Below are 19,250 nucleotides of genomic sequence, written 5' to 3' on the forward strand. Positions count from 1 at the left end.
TGGTCCAGTACTATTAAAATATGAATTGTAAGCCAAATAAGAATGTGTAAAAAATAAATAAAAAAAAGTGCGGGGATGTCACACTCGTTCTAAAATTTCAAAGGCTAATATTTTGAGTTAAATTAGACATTTCCTCCATGTTTCTTGCTCAGTGGACGGAAGAAAGAACAACCATATGATGTCATAACAAAAATGGCAATCTACTAGTAGAGGATGTATTTTTACAAATAAATAAAGTACTTTGCTTGTTTCATAAAGCATATTTTAATAGCATCAGACACTACATTGACGATTACATGCCTTCAGTCAGTGTTCCTTTTAAAAAATATTATAATAATTTCATAGTTTTTAATGTAAGATTTCTGTCATCCATATGATAAAAGAATGATGGAGATTATTCACCCATTATCTTTCTTTTTGTGGGAATCCTATTAAATCAATGAAAATTCTCCCTCCCACCACAAGATGGCATCAACAGAACACTCACAGCCTCATAACGTCCAAACATAAAATGCTCTTGAATGAAATTGATATCTTTACATGCTGACATCATCAGACATGGTTCAGCCTACTACTCTAGCTAAGCATTCTGAAACGAAATTCAAGGTTTTTTTTGTGTAGGGGTGGTCTTGTGACTAGTCATATAACCCAAATGAACAGAAATGACCTTTGTTTGTGTTTATTCTCTGTCCTGAGAATCTTAAGGCACATGTTTGGATATGAAATGACTCAGTACTTCTCAATTTCCTTAGAGTGAGTTTTTGTTTGATTCACAGTTCAGACTTGTCCAGTGTTTTGCAATGACAAGAGGAACTCAAATAGGTGAAACTTTATTTTAATGAAAGAGGAAGAAAAAAAACATAAAGTGATAATCTAACTTTACTTATTCAGCAGACAATCAGACCACATAGACCTAACCTTGTACTATTCAGAGGTGTAATGTTTTCTGAGCAGACAAAGGTATGGTCAAAAAGGGCGATTCTGCATTAATCGTACAATAATGAACCTTACCTCATCATAAAATTCTGGGCTTTGGTTATGATGCAACACAGCAGCAAAAGCACTAGTGGTGAAGAGTGGCCCCCCTGGCTTGCCGTAGATACACTGGAAAAGAGTTGAGGGTGTGGGGACAAATGAACAGCCTGATAAATGTCTCTGTTCACATATATATAGGACAAGCTCACCCAATTCAAATCCTACATAGCCAACTCCCCCAGGGTTAAATGTAGTCACCATGGTATGCACTTGTGTCCAGCTAGATATAAACTGAAACTGTAGCTGTCAGTTCAGTAATGTAAGGTTTATTTAATAAGGTAGGGTAAATTCAACCCTGGTCATTTTGATTTGTAACGTTAACTGAGAGCAAAACTGAGAAGAATGATGGGCTATTTATGTTCACCTTCATTGGACTTGCTCCCTCCTCATCTGAATCTCTGAACTGAACGCACACAGCAATGTTCCGTGCCTACAGGTTAGGGACATAAAATAGTCACTAGTGTACTTCAGAGTTTTTGTTCACATTATATAGATCACAATCTTTTCTTTGTTTCCATTTGTTCATTGCAGTGGACAGCAATTCCTGGATTAAATTCTAAATCTACATGGAATCTAGTTAGTAAAACTATAACAATATTTACCATTATTGTGATAAATAATATCACATTACATGACAATATACTTTTCTGAGCACATAGTCAACATTAGTAGCACTTAGTAGTAGTTTAACTACAAGGAAGGCATAAATAGTGAATTAAGTGCAGCGCAGTACATGAAACACCAAATGGAAATAACCCTACTCATAGTTTTTGACAGTATTTTTTAAATGGATGAATATTGGGACTTTTTTTCTGTTTCAATTTATCAAACCTCAAAAAGCCCAAATACTGCAATGCATATTGTGTATCATGAAATATCTTGAAGGATTGTAATACGTTTGACATAATGTCCACCCCTACTTTAGTCTACATTTCTTTATACGTTACCTTGGCAAAGGTTTTCTGGTTTTCATATTTGAGCTGCTGGGGGTAGATGTAGAGGTGGTTCTTATAGATGGTGAAAGGGTGATTGTACTTAGCCTCTTCTGGTACAAACTCTTCCACTTCCACAGAGACTTTCTCACATTGCTCGTCAAAGGGCTTTACTGGGATGTAGGATGAGGTGACTGAATCTAAAACAGGAAGGTCACTGGATGTCTTTCATATGCTTGAGAGAGATTATTATATGCATAAAGATATGTTGTGGGATATGAAAGGAGAGATAGGAAGCTTTGTTTTACCAGGGAATTTGTGTTGAGTACTTTCTCATTTACATGAGGTGCCTTGCTAAAGGGAACAATGTTCAAAAATGCAGCTGTGCAGAACACAGGTTTGGTTCCATATTTTTCCCAGATTCGCCCAACCATCACATGGATATATGTTATATTCCATTTATAGCACACCTAATTTAATTTAATAAAGGACTAATGAAGAATGAAACTAGGTAACTGATCCTGCTACAAATAATAATGGTGCTAACTACAAATAATTCTACCTTGAGAAGAGGTTTAGAAATGGTTAACCCTTTAAAAGGCCAGGGCCCTCCAGCAGGCCCAAAGTTTTATTACATATTTCTACAACCAAAGAATAGCTCAGCTAATTTGCACTGAAGTCCCAGTAGTTACTAAATAATAAGACTTGGTATGTATTAAGCCTGGGATTTTAAAGAGTTGAATAAACACATTAACATCATTACCTATTGTATTAATATTCTAAATATTGTTATTAATAATAGTAGCTATTCTAATATTATTGTTTCTCTGAGCATTTTTAAATATATTTTTTAAATATATATAATTTTAAATAATATATAAAAAAATACATTAAATTACCTGTATTATTCATTTTTTTTAATAATCTTGGAAGCCTAATGAAATTACGACTTGATTCATGTCAATCAAGACATGCAATAAAATGACATTTCAGAGGAATGTCAGATCTGATTTGCTCTCCTTATTATTATTCATACTACAATGCTGAAATATGTTACAGCACTGTGAGAGTAAAAAAAATAATTTTACACAGATATAAGCAGAATCATAAGTATTAAACAATATTTCAAATTTCTGACAGCAAATTGGATTTCTGAACGTACATTATTTGCCAGTTTTCAGAGCAACATGCGCTAATGTGTATCATGCAGTATGCTGCTAACTACATGTTTTCCAGAGAACACGACCTAATTCACTGCAAGAGATTAAAGTGTAATCTAGGGGGAAACTGCACTGATGGATCAGGGAGACTTACTTGACATGTCCGGAGGCACACACTCGATAGTGATGTTCAGTTGCCCTGGAATTATCTGCAACTTGCTTTTTTCTGGTCTGTGAAAAACAAGGACAAGTATGCAAAACTCCATTCATCCAGAGAAGCTGGTGTTCTACCAGCTAACCTAGATAGTGACTTTCATTTGATTAGCTAAAGTCACATCTATGTATCCTTAGTGAACACTCGCATTTAAAACCACATACAAGTGTCCAGAACGTTCACACTTCATATAAATGACCAGATGCCAAATGAATAACGTTTGAACTACATGGGTGGACATAACCCTGGTCTGAATGCTCAGATCAGATTTCAACAAGTGCTTGTTGTATTTTTTTCTATTTTTGTAAATCGTGACACAACATTCATTTAATGTCATACCACACTCAGCAGTAAATCCGGTACTAGGTACTATGTCCACAAATGTAATAACTATATCAACCATTGCAGAGGTGCCAGATAATGAAAATAATGATCACAAGGATCCAATCAAATTACTACTAAAACACTCACCTCAAAATACGGTTCACTCAAACACACACAAACACCGCATGTACATACTCACTTCCTGATGTCAGTCAGTAGCTTGATGAGGTCTTCCATAGAGATCTTACTACTGTCCTGGCGGTACAGAGGGGAGAACTTTCCATCCATGTCCAAACTGCCCTGGGTATCTTTAAATACCTGCCTGAAAGAGATTAATTTTGCTATGAATATATTCATTTGAACTGCAGAGTTTCGAAAAGACCTAAAGCATTATAGGACATTAAACAAGCTTTATTACTCATTCAGGACCTTATGACCTTATAGTATAAATATATAGTATAAAGATATATATAAATATGTATATATATATATATATATATCATGATCTACTGTTCTTGTGAAAATATAGACTTTCTAACTTTTAGGTTTCTTAAGAGAAAGATGTTTTTTTTTTTTTCACTGTTAGCCTGTGAAACTCATTCATCCACAGTAAACAGCTTTTTGAGAGCATTTGCTTACTTGGCAGCCCAGGCAAAGGGCATCCTGTATTGGCCAAGCCGCTGACATGTCTGCTTGGCTGTCTTCAGTACTTTCTGAACTGTCTGTGGGTCACACACACACACACACACAAAATGCTACTTTAGGGAACGTCATATAAAAGGTGCCAGTTAAATCTGAAAAAGGCCCCTGAAAAAACAAAATCAATGCCTCAGTGATTATAAGCAATATTGTGATAATTAGTAACATATAATAAAATAGAATAAATTATTTATATGACATAGTTTAAAACATCTTCAGACACATAACAAAATAACACACTGAGTGCTTCACAACACATAACTGGAACCCCATTTCATAACACTGGTATAACCACTCCATTAACTTGTCATGCCAAATGACATATACTGTGATGAGTTTTCATGACACATTTTGCTCAGCAATAATAGTTTACCATTACCATTACAGGTAAATGTCATGACAGACGTCATCATTTCTTATGTCATGACAGTACTAAATAATGTATTTATAAAGCAGTTACTAGCTAGCGAAAAGACAGAGAAAAATTTAAGACATTGACAATTTGGAGACAAATGGACTTATAGTTATGTTTTTTAGCCTATAATAGGACATAAACACATACTGAGACATATTTACAGCTGAGATGGTAAAATATATATAAAATAAAAATAAAAAATAAAAAGGCCTATTTAAGAGGCCTACTAAAGAGCACAATTTGAGTTCTAAGAAACAGTTTATTACACATAAACATAAGTGACAATTTCCATATATATTTTCCCATGTATATGGATATAATCCAAATGACTTGCTTTTAAATGTACTAAAGCATCAGAAGTACTGTATACATATTATTTTGATAAACAATTATGGAATATTGTATTTATAAAGCAAAGTATTTAAGAAAAGCTTATGCCAATAATCACAAGATGACCTAATATGTATTATTAAATAATTGCCATTGTTGTTTTAAGTGGCCTTAAACCAAAGTGACATTTGTTTAATTTATAGCAGCACGACCACATGGAAGGTTTGTTACACTCAGTAAAAAGTGACCTGGCTAACTGCTGCATAGTACATGTGAACAGAGTAGAGCTACTTGTCTGTAAGAACCTTATCAGAGCCTTTTCTACTTAAGGATCGCATCAAGTATGTCCTCTTTCATCAATTCTGTTTGTATTATCCTTACACCCTCTATCACGGAAGATCAGGCAGGCAGTACCCTTTAATCTCCCCAATAACATAACACACAAATAAAATTTCATCATATGCAGACATTACACCCTGAAGATTAATAGAACAGTTGTTAGTTATTCCTCACAGATTAGAAGACATCCTTTTTTTCAGGGATTAAATTAAAACAAAGTTCATTAAAAAATTTGTCTTCTATCTGCCCTATAGTTCATTGCATGCATGGCAACTTGCAGAAAAACTCATAAATTACCATTCAAACAATCTCCTATTTAGAATAACTACTATCTGTTGAAAGGAATGAAGCCCTTCATATATATGATGGACATTGATACATTGGAGGACACTGATAAGGGGCTTAGGACAATCCAAGATCTTAAATTCTTCTATGCTCTCCCTGGATTCTCATGGTTTTTGTATTTACAGCTTTGATCCTGACTGAACACTTACGGGGCCCCTTGGAGTGAGACACTCACATCTCACCCATTGTTAGATTGGACTGACCCACAGAAAAAAAAAGTTGGCCAGATTTCCATCTGTACTAGTGTTACACGGGGACAATTTATTTGTTTATATATATATATATATATATATATATATATATATATATATATATATATATATATATATATATATACACATATATTACTAAAGAAATCTGTCATGACAACTTATCACAAAACATGACATATGTCATGACATGTTTATGGCACAGTTATGTCAACTTTATGTAGAAGGTTTCAAGAAAACTCTTACTCAACACTTCAAAAGGCTCCAAAATAACTCTTAAAGAAGGACTACAGAGTGTCTAAGGGCTAAAAACATTATAGAGGACTGACATCATGCCTCCAATGGTATAATATTACAATACTTCATCCAGCTCCTCCATTAGCCCTCCACTTTGTGGGTGTGTGTGTCCTCTAAATGGTTATTTTTTTATTACCAGTGGAGCATACACACCTTGCTCATGTCTGATGTCTTAATGTAGGGTTCAGCACAGTGAGTGATGCCATTCTGTAGGACCTTCTCTACCCGGGCCACCAGAAAGATGTCTGTGTTGGGGACAGTCACAGAGAAGACGCCCTGGAGAAAACAAAGATGCACATATTTCCATATTTGATACGTGAAAGGAATCCAATTTTATATGCAGGAAATTTGTGCAATTCGCCTTGAGACACAGTCATTCTTAAGAAATAGTCTAATATACAGATAACAGAGCTTTATTTTACTTCAAAGGAGGATTATTTTTTTACCTAATAATCTATTTCTAAATCTAATTGTAGAGATGCAACAGGGCAGTAAAAGAGCCGTTTGCGGGTTGGCGCCCCCTGTTCTAGTTAAACAAATAAAGAATCAAACCTATTAGAGCTGTCTAACACAATAACTTAGAATAACCAACAGGATGCTCATTACCACAGAATTACTCAAAAAATTAGTAAAAATGTGATCTGTTATGAATCTGTCATCTAATGAACTGACATCATGATACTGATTGTAGATTAAGTATTTTTGTGGGGTTTTTTTAGCTTTTTTCATATCTAACACAATTTTATATCTACAAGGGGTTCACATTAGACTTTTTTGTGGCAAGAGGCACCTTTTCCTGTTGTTTTCTGTGGGAGAGACGTGTTTTGCGTGTGGCTGTCTATGGTGCGGAGCACTCTGGGCACCCTGAGTTAAAAAAAGAATCAACTCAAAGTAATCAAGTAGGCCACATCATGAGCACTCTTTTCTGTGCTGACCAGTCAGATCAAAAGGAAGACGGGTCTTCAGTGACAGTTGCAGTCCCTGAGTATCCTGAACTGTGCAATTTCAAGGACCAAAACTATGACAACATAAATTGGTTTAGCTTGTTTTTAGTAGCCACACTATGATTTCTAGTTAGTAGTCGATCACCTTCTAAAAGAGGAAGTGTCGTATCGAAACAACAGGTAGCGAGCACAGCTGATTGGTAGTTATGATAGTATCATTGCTAAAAAACAGGGAGAAGCTCAGCCAAAAGCAGTGTTAAAAATGCAGTGTGAACCTCCAAAAATCCCTCAATGTTGAGAGTAAGATGAACAGTAAGACACTAAAACACTTAACATAAAAACTGATTTACATGTTTTCATGGAAAAGCAGAGAGGCTATACAATCCCAGGATCTGTAAATTTGGACAATGTGTTCCTCTTCATATTATATACTGATAACACGAATGGTATATAATACTGATAAAGGATGGTGTGCATAAGGCTACACAATGCATACATAAGCTTTTCATGGCAACTGATATGAGCATACTACTTTAATGTTAAGTTGAAAATGTCATAACACAACTTTATGTCAGCAAAAATCTGTGACTTAAAAATCTGTGGTATAATGTCAACTTGAAAGTTTCTAGAAACTGGCAACCCTAGAAAGCATAGCAACATTAAAGTTCAATATTTAATTTTATACAGTATGAATAGTTATTTTAAGCACTGCATGTCAAAGGGACACTATTAAGAACAGAAGACCCACTATATATGTGCGCTATGACATTTCAGCTAAAAAAGTAAAAAGTCTGTGTTATGTCTATGTTAGTCAAATAAAGAGTCACTTATCATAGACGTTATGTGAGTTTGTTACGGGAGATATGTGAGTTTATGTAGATTTATGTCAGTTGTCATAAGTAGCTTATGAACACTGTCCCTAAAGTGTCATTGATACAAAGATGCATATAAAGATGCAAAGTGTTGTCCATGTAAATCCATGCAAGATGTACTAAAATTGTATAATTATAATATAAGTTTTCCATAAACATTGTTTGTGCAGGTCTAGTCATGGTCCAGACTTCTAATCCTGCATTTGCACATACTGGAAACTAGTGTTTGCTTATAAAAACGCCATGTAATATTACAAGAAATATGAACAAATATTATTACAGTAAAAAGCAACAATAATTTTTTAAAAGCAGTTGAAATGTTGTAAAGTAGTTAGAAGAACACAGGTTTGGTTCCAGATTTCTCCTCAATGCCCCCAAACCAGGGGTCGGCAACATGCGGCTCTTTTAATGCCCTGTTGCGGCTCCACAGCAGAATGAGATTTTTAGGTAAAAATAAAATAATCCTCCTTTGCAGTGAAATAATGCTTTGCTGATCGTTCTAACACAGTTTTAATAGTAAATGGTCTGAAACGCTGGAGTTGATGTATAACTGCTAATTCGCCAACCTTTATCCCTGAAGGTTGGCACGCAGATTGCTGGTCACTATAACAACGACAACAATCTCGCCTAGCCTGTAGCTAATGAAACTGCAAAGAGAAAGACAAATGAACTTATTTGCATTTATAAGCACCCCAGCTGGTTTCCTGATATGTTTAATCTGCAATAAGAAACTGTCAAACACTAAAAAAAACACGAAGCTGAAGTCAGAATCCTTTGCCAGCTTCTCATTCAAACTTTCCTGTTCCACCTCAAATGGCGCAGCAGTTACATTCATAAATTTAAGGTGGAATGGGAAAAGTATGTACAAGTAATACCAGGCTGCCCAAAGGAGAGTTTTTAAAATGGTTCAGTGAACACTTTGGTATACATAAAATGGCTACTTATTATATCAGTATTATTCTAACATTCCTGCTTTTCTGAGTAAATAAACAATTACTGCCAAATTAAATAGATTTTAAATAGAATTTTCTCTGATGCCTAAAACAGCACAGTACATACAACATTTGTTATGCAATGTTCCCATGTTTTACTCAATTCTTGCCTAAACGTACACGCAGAACGTGTTTGATTTGCAAATGAAACGGCCGTAACATGTTTACCACATCAGACCCACATAGTAAAAAAGCAGTGGCACTCAGTACTCAGCATTATGTGTCACATGCAGACACATAAATCTACAACCACGACAATCCGTCGTATGTGGACATCAACATCAATATGGCACTTCCATCTTGGGAGCTTTGCAGTATAAACACCTTCCAGCTTCATGATTCCCTCAACAGTCTTTAGCTTCGAGCATTCAGGTAGGTGGGTATATGATACACAGCATTTCCCTCCACCAACAGAAGAACAATTTATTGTAATTCAATAAAATAGGTCCCACATCAAATTATAACATCAGAACATTGTCATAAAAAAAATTTAAATTACAAATTCTATGTTGTTATTTTATATTGTCAATTCTATGTTGTCATAAAAACGACAAATTGTCTGTTGTCATTTTCAAGGCAGACCTACAGTGCAGAACGTCATGTAATCATGCAGATTTGCCAGGTGCATCAAAGTGGACCTCAATAGCATGCTACAGCCAGCTTATGAGCTCTACCACACAGAAAGCATTCCAACACCCAGCACCACAACAAATATGTCTCTTGCATTTATGGTTCACCGGATTTGTGATAACTTATTGAGTATTCAGGTTGGAGAGCACATGAGACACCAACTGAAAAGTAATTCTGTGACAAGAAAAAACAACAAACTGTATGTGTGACCATTTTCTGGGGGGGGACCATGATGCAGATCTGTTTTTCTGTTCCTGCTTATGTGACAAATACACACCCATCTACAGGTAAGAATTTACTTCTATCATCACTAGACCTGCCCCAATTATTACACAATCGGCTAACAGCAATTGAGATAATTGTAATTATTTGAGATTTTGGGTGTTTAGTTGATGCAAATAAATTTAAATAAAAGAAAGCAGTAAACACATTTATTGAGACATCAAAAGATTTATGAAAACAAAATGAAAAAAGTTCTAACTTTTGACTTGGTGCTGTAATGTTTAGAGGGCACTGAGTAACGTTTGTTTTGTTGCTAGCTATGTAGGTAATTATAACAGTTTTTAGTATGTATGTTGGCAGAATGAGTGTTTTTTTTGCTTGACTCTATACATAAATCTTTGTAACTGTAGATTTTTGTGTGATTATGCTCACAGTACTGATTTGACAGCACGGTCAGTGTTAGCTGCTATGGACACATATCTAGCACGTAAAGTGGCTATTTAGCCAATCTGGCCACCCTAATCATCACCAATATCACATAGTTAGATAAATAACAATTAATAATTATAAGCAGTAGTAATCAGAATGCAGCAGTAAAATGACCTGACTGTAAGCCTGGGCAATACCATGGGATGTGAGGACCAGATGGAGACTATAGTACCAGCACCAGACTTCAAAGAGTATGCATGATCTGATAAAAGAGATGAAGAGGTTCCTGCCAATAACACTATAATAGCTGAATCACGCAATATCACGTATCTAATGGGCACATTAACAATCTAGATGATAAATTCTCTAAACACTCAATTATATTTAAATGCATTCAGGTATCAGCACTGTTATATTAACATGTAGCTTCTAAAAATAAGCACTCATTAAAACTTTCTTTTTCTAATAATGTTTTGTTCTTACAGCTCTGGAACCCTCCTAATCTTGAGGAATATGGCTCAATGAAATTAGTGTGGGCTTTCAGGCTCCCACCTGGTTACCCCCTAACTCATAGGGTGAGGAACATCACTCTGTCACGTGTGGATCTGGATACAACAGACATAAAGAACAGCCAAAATGAAGGATATCTTAAAGAAAAAGAGGCATTCAACACTGAAATGGAAGCAGTCGTCCAGAGAACATCTGATGTTGTCAAACAAGAAATTGAGCTTTCTAATGTACATTTACTGTACTGTGAATTATAAAATTATCAATAAAGTCCAGAGTACTAACCTAACATACTTTCTTCATCTTATAATTTACAGATGTGGAACCCCTCTAACCTTAAAGAGCCAGGCACATGCCAGCGTCCAGCAGGCTTTAACCCCACAATCAACAAAACCGAGGAACTCACACTGTCATGTGTGTGTTTCTTCCATGGAAGATGACTCAACAGTCCAGCAGAACAAGTGGTTGGCTTCTCTAGACATTACTAAATATGGCATTTATGATGAGGCTCTTGCTAACCTCACTAGTGAATTTACCAGTGACACTGACAATCCAAATGGTGACATCGATACAAATGGTAACTCTCTATGTAGACACATTATAATTTAGAAATAGGAGCAGTTATTACAAGAGATCATTTTCCTAACAAACACAACTTCTTACTCACAGAGTGGCTCTCAAACATTGACGAAACTTTTGCTGATCTGCTAGGCATCCCCAAAAAGCAGCATTTAAATACTGACACAACATCACTTGACAACCAGCCACACTCTACTGTAAGCCTGGATAGTACGATCACAAAATATAATACAATAACAGAGGAACAATCTCACATGGGGTGTGAAGACCAGACAGGGAATGCAGGAAATCTTAAGGAATCGCCAGCCCACACTAAAGATAGCAGGGATGAGGAGCTTCCTGGCAAGCACTGCAATAGCTGAATCAGGCAACATCATCTACACTTCAGATAGACACATCACTAATCTAGACGGCAAACTCTCCAAATGATAAAAATAAAGAAGCCCCTGACAATATTTTTTTTACTTTATTGGCATTTTTACTTTCTATTAAACATATATGTTCTCTTAATTTTATGTTCTTTTTTGACATACACTGCTTTATTTACATGATTTAGTTGTTTATTTGTAGACAGTCTAAAGCTCTTAATATGTATTTTTTGTATGATGTAAATGAAATTATTATTATTACTCGGTTGCTTTTCAGTAAAACCGAATCACACTTTAAGCAATATAGAACCTAAAAGAAGCAGTTCTGATTAATGCATGTATCTGCAGATCTATTCTTGCATCAGCTGAAGAGAAGACGAAACAGGAAGAGGGACGTCACCTCTGTTAAAGGGGCCACAGTCCAGCCTCCACCTTCCAGGCCTCAAACTGACTGCGCTACAGAGACTGTTAAATATGATACCATAGTTCATCTGAAGGGGATCTTTGTTTACTCTAAAGACATTTTGGACCTGCTGTAGACAATTCCTGATATCTGGCAAATGCAAGAGGTCATTGTTTTTTATCTTAGAAGACCCTGAATGTTCCTCTGTTTAGAAAAAAAATTATAATAGCTGGTGCCTCAGTAAACATAATTAAATTTCCATTAAGGCATGTTTGTTATTTATGCTGTGTTTGTGTGTTCATATGTGTATGCATGATGGGAGTGAAGTCTCAGAGGCATGTATAGACTGCATCAGGAACAAATAAAAAAGCAAAAGAGGACACTCAATGATAACAGACTAAGATCTCTACTGACACTGTTACTTTTGAGTAAAAAGTGAAAGTTGTAAATTTAACAAAAATTACAGCTTAGCTAATAATGTGAAATTTTCGAAAGAATATCAGTAAGCTAATAGCTACACTACATGGCCAAAAGATTGTAGACACCCAAATAACACTTTCATTTGTGCATGCTGAATATCTTTATCCAAAACCATGAGTGTTAATATGCAGCTGACCCTCCTTTTTGCTGCTATCTCACCATCCACTCCTCTGGGAAGCTTTACACAAGATTTTGGAACATGGCTGTGGGGATTCGCATTAGTGAGGTTGGGCACTCATATTCGCAACAAGGCCTGGTTCACAGTCTGCATTTCTGGCAGGTGTTTGCTATGGTTGAGGTCAGCATTCTGTGCAGGCTAGTCAATTTCCTTTGCACCAAGTCATGTTCTTCCACACCGGGGTATTGTATGCTGTAGCAATACAATTCCTCTAGAAATAAGGGGCCCAAACCAAGACAAATAGCCCCAGACCGTTACCATACCTCCACTAAACCCTGCAGTTGGTGCTACATTCAGGCAGGTAGAGTTCTCTTTCATCTGCCAAACCCAGATATATCTATCAGACTGGCTGGTAACAACACATAATTCATCATTCCTGAGAACACATTTCCACTGCTTTGAGGTTCAATGTTAGTGTTCTTTATACTACTCCAGCCAACGTTCGGCACTGTGTATGACGCTCTCATGTTTATGTGTGGCTGTTTAGCTTGTGTGGTCACCATGGAAACCTAATCCATGAAGCTCCTGACAAACAGTAGTAATGATGTTTCCAGAGGTCTGAATTGGTAGAAAGTGCTGAAACTGAGCATAGACCATTTTCACGCGCTTCAGTACTCAGTGGTCCCATTCTGTGAGCAGAGGCCTACCATTTCACAGCTGAGCTGATGCTCCTCCTTGATGTTTTCACAATAACAGCACAACTGCACAACAGCACAACAACAGTCAACCAAAGCAGCTCTGGCAGCACAGAAATTTGATGAACTGACTTGCTAGAAGGGTAGCAGCCTAAGACAGTGTCAAGTTGAAAGTCACTGAGCTCTTCAGTAAGATATGTTCTACAGTCAGCATTTGTCTATGAAGACAGCATGGCTGTATGCTTGATTTTATGCGTCTTTTAGCAACAGGTCTTGCTGAAATTGCCAAACCCACTCAGGGTCTCCATATACTTTTGGTCATGTAGTGTGTGTGCTCTACTTGTTTGCATAAGTCAGAGGCAATTTATAATGCATAGGCAAATTATGACCAGAGAGCACCATTGCAGGGACTACGGTACACAAAGGCCTATTAGGCAATTATCCATTTTATTGATTTTTTAAAGATTCACTGAAGGTAAAATAAAATTATTTTTCAACATTACTTAACAGTCTGCATTGCTACTAATTAATCTTTTAAAAGAGGAGTTTTATAGAATCAACCATTTCCATCATTTGCTGTTTCATTCTTACCACTCCTCCTTTCCCACTCTCTTTCTCTCTCTCTTTCTCTCTCTCTCTATGTCAATAACCAGAGAAAAGCAGAGTCTCCCTGTCTCAGACGGGAGAGTTGGTCTTGTGTTGTGCTGTATTAAGCTCTAGTTTTCATCAGTTCCAATAAGCTTCAAGTTTGGCAGTGAAAGCAGAGGACTCTCAGGCCACTGTTTATGATCTGCGCAGTAATGATGTGGCTGAATAAAGCCTCCAATTGTTCGAGCTGCTTCTGACTCAAACACAACACTGGTCATAAAATGTGACTGGCCTACATAGTGCACACACATGTATGAACCAGGAGGGTCTTGGAATAATAAGCCTACAACAAAAACCTCTCTGCACTGAGTGGCATCAAAATTCAGCACTTTCACGAACAACAGCTTAAGTACATATAAACCAACCAACCGCAGTTCTTCACACTCATAACTAAATAACTTACATTACAGTTTCAGTAGTGATTACAAAATACAGGTGTTATGATGACTGAATAATAAGAAAACAGTTTAACTCTATCAAAACTAATGTTTCACTGGCAATGCATTCAGTGACTTTAGCAAAGGCCTTTAACTTGTAAATCTGCTGCAAAAGCTGTAGCAACCCATGCATGTCCATGCAGGATATAGTAAAAGAATCAACATGTGTTTTCTATCACTTTCTAAAAGTAGCACAATGCTCCTTTTATTGTTGGATGCACAATGAATGTTTCTGAGCAATTGTGAAATTGCATTTAGAACAGAATTCAGTAAATGTTTATTACTGATCTGTTTAATCAGTACAGTAAAAGGTAGTTGACGGGTGAAGTATATCCCTATTCATGTGCTTGCTTGTTAGAGAGTATTAGATTAGATTTTTAGGCTTTGTTAGATTATGTTCAATACATATTAAAATCAATGGGAAAACAATATTACAGGAAAAGACTAGACTAACAGCTGTTTTTTTTGTGTAGGGGAAAGGGGTTAACTCTGTTGTTCGTACTAATATTTAGGGATAATACAAAATGAAATCACCTACTTGGGTTGGAAAGCGCAGAAGAGACTCGGAGACCCTCTGAATAATAGGTAGGCCCTTGACTTTGCCTGCGTCCCCCACCTCTCCTCCGTCAGTCTCTGTGGGTGTCTGAGGAGGTCCCTCTGTCAGCATCTCTCTTACACACGCTGGGTTTAGGTCCACATGGAAGTCTCCTGAGATCTTGCAACCTTTGGCCACATCAAATAAAGCCAGAGTGATGAAGAAAGGCTCCACCTGGGGTCAGAGGGAAGGGGATTAAGTAAACAAGAAGCATAAGGCAACATTAGCAAACAAACTAAAACACAGTATAACAAAACTGTACAGCTTTGCTTGTTTTAACATAAAAAAGCCGTTTATGTTAACAGAGGGATTGAATATCACATGTCCACATAATCCATACAATCCAAATTTTCATTTATGGATATACGGACTAGGGAGTAAACAGTAAATTTAACATTTTTTGTTGTTTGCATTTAGTGAAAAAATTAGGAATATTAATTTTCACTTTAAAGCCAAGTAGTTTTAAAGGAAAATATTAGATCGGTATTGGTGGATACTCAAGCTTTTAAAACACATTTTGTGATTTTATGTGTTAATGCTATGATGAAAATGTTATGAAACTTGTCATGCTTATGCAACGTGAGTAACCCCAGAAAAAAAAATCACTATTTGGTGCTGCGTAGCACAAAAACTCAAACATCTACTTACAAGCGTCTACTGCATGCTTTCTAAGCACTGCTAAAAGTCTCATGTGTGTTCACAGGAGCAGCACAACAGTTTTTCCAACCACACTACTGTCTGTCAGCATTCTTCCATAAGCCTTTTAAAGTCCTCCACTGAGCAGCCGTGTGCTCATTACTGTGGTTTACAGCCTTCTCTCTGTTCAGCTATGCCTCAGCCAAGACATACTAACTTATGTCAAGTCAGAATGATTTGTCTAGTGCCCTTTATTATTGATCACTGGGTGTGGTTAGTTAATGTCCATCAAGAAAAGTCTGTCGATAGATTAAACCCATTCAAATTTGGAGGAATCTAAAAGTACATTCTGGCAGCTGTTCTTATGGGAAAATATTAACTGCTGACTTAACATCCTCTCATGCTATGGTTTAGATGATTAAAATAATAGATTCACTACAAATAAATTAAATAAAAAAAAAGAAAAAAGTTTTAAGTAAAAACAATGTTAGTTACCAGGCTGCCTTAACATTTTGAGTTTATTTAACTTACATTAGTAAGTCAGCAAAACATAACAGATTGCTCTGTAAACCTGCTATTAGAAGTTCACAAAAAGAAGAAGACCTCATAATTTTAAGGCAGTCAGGGAACCAACTTTTTTCAGTTAAAACAGCATTTATTCAAAGTATAACAATCAAGCAAGAAATCACAATCAAAACAACAATGTAAACAGTACTGCAGGCTACAGATGATGTCAGCAATCGCATGTCTGTTGTAAACTGCAAGCCTAAGAATTTTTTATAGATCTGCTAAAATGACCAAAATTACAAATCAGTGATCAGGCTTAAAAGTTACCTACATTGGTCAGAACTCCATCATTTTTCTCACTGACACAACCTTGCAGGCTGAAGGTCAGGTCATGGCAGCTAACCATGAAACGCCGTCCAAAGCGTTCCTCAAACATCTTCACATCTGGCTCAATTCCTGAGAAATCCAGCCTCTGAGGAGAGAATAACACTACATTGACTAGACTTGGCCATTAGGCTACAGACACTGGAAAACAGCAGACACTTTAATATAGCTTTAGAAGATCATAATAGCTAACAACCTGAGTCTCAGGATCCAGAGAAAGGATCTTCTGCCGACATTCATTCCTGTTGATTTTATTGAGTTGGTCTGTTTCTCTGGCATACTGGAGAAGGATGGAGAGAGAGAAGGAAAAAAAATGTCTGCAAAAAGCTCTCCAATAAATGTTTAGCTGTATTTGTGCTGAGCAAAGTTTGTTAGTTAATTAAAAAAGAAAAAAAACATTCATTACATGCTTATTGATTGTGTTTATATAATTTAATGTACCTTCATAAGCTCTGGATGGAGACTCCGTCCAAAATTCTCTACAGTGCTCTCTGGTTTCCCCTGGCTACCAGTGTCTTCATCTGAGTAAAGGAAACATGTACAGGCTTAGAGCATGCCAATGATCTAAAACTTAAATAACAAAACATAAACATAAACAACACCAACACCAACACTAGACATAACAGCAAATCCACTAGCTTTTAATTTGTCCACTCTTCACTTTTGTGTATCCTACTGACACTTTAACTTTTAACATCCTTCCAACCTTAAAATCGATCAGTTACGCTTCCCAACAAAAGCTGTTCCCAAAAGTGTTCTGCTGTTAGAAGACAACTCAACATTATGGGTCTTAAAGGATGTGTAACTGTCAGGAAGCCATTACTGAGGAAAGGAAATGAAGAAAAAAGAAGAAAATTTGCACTAGAACACCGAAATTGGACGTCTGAGATGCAGAGTAAGGTTTTATGGACTGATGAGTCTAAATTTGTAATTGCGATTACTTTGATCACGAGAAGCAGAAAATGCACCATCTTCTAAGCCTAAAGTAACGATCATTCAAAGGCTTTTTGGTAGCCAAAAACATACAAGCAGGGAATATTATGTTAGTTTCAACCCATTATAAAAATGTAAAAATAAATGTATTCATGAAAGGAATAGTTTTCAATTATATGTTTTACGATCAAAATATCATGAAAAGGTATAAGTGAACAGTGAATGAAGAGTCCTGTACTACACAGTATTCTGAATGAAGATTCCCTATTGAAAAGAAAATACAGCCCAGGACTTGGCTTAATCCCTGGACTAATCCTTAAAACCGAGAAACCAACTCATCAAGTAATCAACTCCAGAAGTCATTTGATGCTACCTAGACGTTAAAGGCATAACATGTTGCCAATTATAGATATTATAGATCATTACTTCATGCACAATAATTCACATAACACAGTCTTAACAAATTATGTATTATACATTACTACAACTAATACAATTATTAGTGATTATACATATCAGACTCACAATTATGTACTAATATGGGTCATAATGAATAAAGGTTAATACATAGTGAATAAACTATTTAGAAGTGTCTAATTTGGGCTATACTAAGCCAAGAATAAGACCTTATAAACCCCCCAATATGTGTTCCTTAAAGTGTTACTGTGTCATCAAATATGGCTATCAGTTTTACGGCTATACAGGAAAAATAAAAATAGAAACAATGGTCTTTTAGCTCACAGACATTAGCTACCGGGCTGTCTAAAATCTAAGGTTTATTGAAGTAAATTGAAATAGTCAGCATAACATAAGACACAGATTCTGTTTCTGTAGACCTAGTTAAAGAGGGTTTCTGTAATGATAAACTAATATAGGAGACCTGGTAAGAGCATATTAAGCCCTAGGAATGAGTAACTGTGAGAAACTGGTTAACATTTGTCACATGTGGAAAATGTTACTAGGGCTGCTGCTGACTTCACTGTTACAGATCTTTGCCCAGCAAAACTTGAAATGTGGCCACTGCTGACAGAATGTAGGGAGCATAAACAACCAGCAAAAGATAAAGAACAAGGCCAAAGCAGAAGAAACAGCCACATCACCAGACCTCTGCGCAAGTTTCTTAATTATCCTCTGAATCATGCTATCATGTTTATGGTTTACTGTGTTATATATCACAGGTTACACCACACAGCCTATTAGAGTACTTAAAAAGTAGTTTTCCATGCTGAAACTAATATTGCAAACAACTCCAAAAAATTATTAATCAAATTGTTGCACCTTTTTATCACTTTTCATCTACTTAACCGCTTATTAACCACTCAGGTCATTAAAAGTGAAAAGTAAAAAGTTTTTAATTTCCCCCAGCTTGTGCTGAGCTTTGGCCAACAAAACTCTAACAGAACAGCAGAATCCCTCCACAGCCCTGCACCAATCTGCCAGCGCAGGAGAAAATATTTACTCTGAGGGCCAGAAGAGTGGGATGAGCTCTGCTATAATGAAAGGCACCATCCAGGCTCATAATCGAAAAGAAAAACACATGCGCGCACTCAAACGCACGCATGTGCGTAACAC

The 19,250-nt window shown here is 36.3% G+C and overlaps 1 protein-coding gene across 2 annotated transcripts in view; it reads right to left on the bottom strand.

Annotated features, from left to right (window-relative positions):
* Positions 1–19,250, bottom strand: part of dock11 (dedicator of cytokinesis 11) — an 87,817-nt gene that overhangs the window by 52,819 nt on the left and 15,748 nt on the right. For both annotated transcript variants that reach the window (XM_036596280.1, XM_036596279.1), the window contains exons 9-19: positions 17,187–17,266; positions 16,942–17,025; positions 16,693–16,833; positions 15,162–15,392; positions 6,453–6,575; positions 4,305–4,387; positions 3,865–3,987; positions 3,282–3,358; positions 1,983–2,167; positions 1,400–1,465; positions 1,012–1,104 (exon numbers count right to left, since the gene is read on the bottom strand). In XM_036596280.1, coding sequence (XP_036452173.1) covers positions 1,012–1,104; positions 1,400–1,465; positions 1,983–2,167; positions 3,282–3,358; positions 3,865–3,987; positions 4,305–4,387; positions 6,453–6,575; positions 15,162–15,392; positions 16,693–16,833; positions 16,942–17,025; positions 17,187–17,266 — 1,286 coding nt within the window. The remainder of the gene's footprint in view (positions 1–1,011; positions 1,105–1,399; positions 1,466–1,982; positions 2,168–3,281; positions 3,359–3,864; positions 3,988–4,304; positions 4,388–6,452; positions 6,576–15,161; positions 15,393–16,692; positions 16,834–16,941; positions 17,026–17,186; positions 17,267–19,250) is intronic.

Source organism: Colossoma macropomum, unplaced genomic scaffold, assembly GCF_904425465.1.
Source record: "Colossoma macropomum unplaced genomic scaffold, Colossoma_macropomum, whole genome shotgun sequence".
NCBI lineage: Eukaryota > Metazoa > Chordata > Actinopteri > Characiformes > Serrasalmidae > Colossoma > Colossoma macropomum.